General features: G+C 36.0%; 1 protein-coding gene across 1 annotated transcript in view; it reads left to right on the top strand.

The window, feature by feature from the left end:
• Positions 1-4,043, top strand: part of LOC107714450 (low-density lipoprotein receptor-related protein 1B-like) — a 309,159-nt gene that overhangs the window by 289,907 nt on the left and 15,209 nt on the right. The window contains exons 72-76 of the mRNA XM_016520289.1: positions 1,005-1,127; positions 1,442-1,582; positions 1,875-2,009; positions 3,028-3,147; positions 3,730-3,971. Coding sequence (XP_016375775.1) covers positions 1,005-1,127; positions 1,442-1,582; positions 1,875-2,009; positions 3,028-3,147; positions 3,730-3,971 — 761 coding nt within the window. The remainder of the gene's footprint in view (positions 1-1,004; positions 1,128-1,441; positions 1,583-1,874; positions 2,010-3,027; positions 3,148-3,729; positions 3,972-4,043) is intronic.

Here is a 4,043-nt window from a genome sequence, read left to right as displayed (position 1 = left end):
TATTGAAGGTAAAAGAGAGTGCTGGTCATTCACTCCCCCCACCGACAATCCCTGCCGGTACTAAGACTCGAACCCATGAACTTTGGGTTGCAAGTCCGACTCTCTAAACATTAGGCCACGATTGCCCCATGTATATACACATTATGTATGTGTTCGTTCAGGTTGTCATAACCATCTTTAATTCAGCAAAATATCCATGTGTTGCAGTTTAAAACCACTTTAATGTTGTTTATTCAGATGCTTTCTTCTGTCGCCCCGATGAGTTCATTTGCAACAACACCCTGTGTAAGCTGCATGTGTGGGTGTGCGATGGTGAGGACGACTGCGGAGACAACTCTGATGAAGACCCAGAGATGTGCGGTAGGATATTCATTTCTCCCAGTGGAATTGCATGACCTACGGCAGCGCTTCTTGCTTGCTGAACTCTGATTGGGAATTGAAGTCTTGTGTTGCTTGGCGAAATCCTTTAATTTGAGTGGTCTGATGTTAAACTCTGTCTGTATGTAGGGGTCACTGACTGAATTACAAATGAAATACACTATATGACCAAACGTACATCACTTATACTAGTGGTGTCAGGTTCCAACATAAGGGTCATTGTCAAAATATTTATATATTAGAATGATTTCTGAAGGATTATGTGACACTGAAGACTGGAGTAATGATGCTGAAAATTCAGCTTTGCATAACAGGAACAAATTAGATTTTAAAATCAAATAGAACGTAGTTATTTAAAATTTTAATAATATTTCACTTAATTAATGTTTTTACTGTTTGTTTGTTTTTTGATCGAATAAATGTAGCCTTGGTGTGCATAAGAGACTTCATTAAAAACATATAAAAATATTTTGACAAGTACTGTATATATTATATTATATTATAATGTGTGTGTGTGTGTGTGTGTGTGTGTGTGTGTGTGTAAGAGAGACATATAAAAGAGTCAATAGCATTACAAATCAGAAAAAATCTGCACACGCTGTAACTTTTTATTCTCATTTCTATAGCCAAACTACCTTGTCCTCCAGCAAGGCCGTATCGCTGCAGAAATGACAGAGTGTGTCTACGACTTGATCAAATCTGTAACAATGTGGATAACTGTGGGGACAACTCAGATGAAGATGAATGTGGTAGGCTCATTCACAAGTCTCTGATGATGCCTTTATCCTCACCAGCACAATGGGAAATCCATCTGTTGTGCTATACTTCTTTTTTTTTTATTTTTTATAATTGACAAACAAAGGATCTAGTCTAGATTTTAGTGATTTTATTGTTTTGCTAGCAGTTCCTGAGGTCGTTTGGATACATAGTGCTCATTAATCACTTGCATGATCACAGTAAATTTGATTGAAGACACTTTGGGTGGTGATGAATAAGATGCCAGCTGAAGGTTGGATTGAAATGGATGTTTTTTTTTTCTTCTTTCCCATGGGGACCAAATCAGAGGCTGTGTCAACTAGGCCCAAGCCATGTGGGAAGGCAGAGTTTACCTGTAGTAATCGTAAATGTATACCTACACAACTGCAGTGCGACCTGTTTGATGACTGTGGAGATGGAGGATCAGATGAACATGACTGCAAGGCTTGTACGTGTTTTGGGGCTACCCAAATTACATGTGATACCAAATCTCTCAGATTAATCCGTCGCAAAACAAGCAATATTGTCAGATTAAAGGCATCCTTGGTGGTTCACATGGAAATGCGTTGTACATCTGGAATTATTCAGGCTTATCTTCCAGATGATTTTTTTCTTGTGCTTTTTTTTTTTTTTTTGCCTATGACCAAGCATCAAAAGACAAAAAAAATCTTATCATGCACTGTGACAGTTGGGTGCAAGTATAAAAGTATGTCACTTCAGAGCTCTCTCTTTCATTCCAGCTTCAAATGGAGACATATGTGGAAAGAGGATGAATCCATGTGGGGAGGATGCAGTGTGCAATCATACAAACACAAATGCAATTTGCCACTGCAAACCTGGCTTTCAGAGAAATCTCAGAAGCAGAAAGTGTGAAGGTACTGTCAGACTATCTTCCCTGATTCTGTTAGCATTCAGAAAAATGATTCACTGCTTTATCCGAGGGGGGACTGTGGATTTAGATTTTCAATTTAAAGGTGAAAGTGTGCAATTTCTGCAACACCAGTGGCACCCAACAGAATTGCAATCTGTGTGCAGAACAACATTAGCTCAACAAGGTTTAGAAATTAATAAGTTCAAAATTCCCCATAACAATTATAACGGTGGGACAAGAATTCCATGTAATGAATTCCTGTGTTTTTGATATATCTGATATATCATTGTGATATGATATTTTGTTTTAGAACTACTTATGCACTTTGGCACATAAAATATGAGTTATTTTAATGACTTTATTTAAGCAAAATAAGATATATTCTCTAAAAACAGTAAATATGCCTTCTAAAAATCAAATATCTCTGACACTGGGCCATGGACATGGTACAAACTTGGCTCAAACATGGTAGATAAATAGTCATTATTTTGTCAGTTCTGTTTGCTATTGGTGCAGAAATTGTACACTTTAGTTTCCAAGCTTTTGCTATGAATCCTGTCCTGTCAATCATTTTATCATTTTAAGGTTTTTCACACATTTTTTTGAGATTCAAAATGCCTGTTCTTTTCGTCAAGCATTTGTACACTTGTCTACAGCTGTTTAGAAATAGCTAGATTTTTTTCAAGGATCAAAATTGTGTCAAGTAATCAGTAATCAGTGACCAAACCGGAGGCCAAAGTTAAGCTTGAGATCCTGAAAATCCTTAACCTACTGAAAATGTTTTGCATTTAAAAGTACATTTCCAGTAAAGGGATTGTGCACTCACATATAGTTTTTTTATTTTATTTTATTTTTTTTTCTGGGAATTAAGATCAATGAGATGCAGTGAGCAGACCACATCAGATGTTTTATTTTCAAGCACTCTGCATGTGGAAAAAAAAAAAACTCTTGCACTCATAAACATCACATAGTTTCCAGAAGGCGCTATTCCTCAATTCCTTTTGTTCTTCTCTTTTTTACAGAAATCAATGAGTGTCTTAATTTTGGCACTTGCTCTCACTATTGCACAAACACAAAAGGATCGTACAAATGTACATGTGACAAAAATTATAAGGATATGAATGGAAGCTGCATAGCAAAAGGTAAGGATCTATATTTTCTATTGGCTTGGCCTTTGGCTTCACTGTGAGATTTTATTTTAGACTTGAATATTTTAGTAGATCTTTTCATACATTAGCTCTGCACACAGGGCCTAGATATAAATTTTAAGCCATTTAAAACAGGAGCAGTAATTACACTGAACAAAATTATAAACGCAACACTTTTGTTGGATTATCTTGGCAAAGGAGAAGTGCTCACTAACACAGATTTAGACAGATTTGTGAACAATATTTGAGAGAAATAGGCCTTTTGTGTACATAGAAAAATTCTTAGATCTTTGAGTTCAGCTCATGAAAAATGGGGGCAAAAACAAAAGTGTTGCGTTTATAATTTTGTTCAGTGTATGTGGTACATTTATATTTATGAATGTTTTAAGAACTGTACAGTATATTGTCTTCCTTTAAAGTGTTGAGTTTTAATTACTGATTACTGATTGATTAAAATGCATATTGCTGTGTTAGAATGATTTATCTGCATCTGTAATTGTCAAACTGTTGTCTTAAACCCTAAATGGAATTTAGCCACTTTTCATTTTTTTTGCATATTAATAACTCAACGGGCAGGACCAGAAGATCGAGTGCTCTACATAGCTAATGACACTGAAATCCGAAGTTTTGTGTATCCATTTAACCAGAGCCATGGACACAAAGTACATGCTCGCACCGAAGAAAATGCCCGCATCATTGGGATGGATGCTCTGTATCACCAACAAAAGTTTATCTGGGCTACTCAGTTTAATCCTGGTGGACTTTTTTACAAAGATATCCTAAACAGGAGTCAGACTAAAACAAATGTTGGCATCATAGTAAGTATTGTGGGTCTTGTGTGAAGTCTATCATCATATTTTCTCAGGAATATTCTGGATTTTTTTTTTTTT

This window comes from Sinocyclocheilus rhinocerous, unplaced genomic scaffold, assembly GCF_001515625.1.
Source record: "Sinocyclocheilus rhinocerous isolate Xijiao unplaced genomic scaffold, SAMN03320098_v1.1 scaffold12, whole genome shotgun sequence".
Classification (NCBI taxonomy): domain Eukaryota; kingdom Metazoa; phylum Chordata; class Actinopteri; order Cypriniformes; family Cyprinidae; genus Sinocyclocheilus; species Sinocyclocheilus rhinocerous.
Note: the sequence above shows the minus strand (reverse complement) of the source record. Positions and strands in the feature narration are given on the sequence as shown.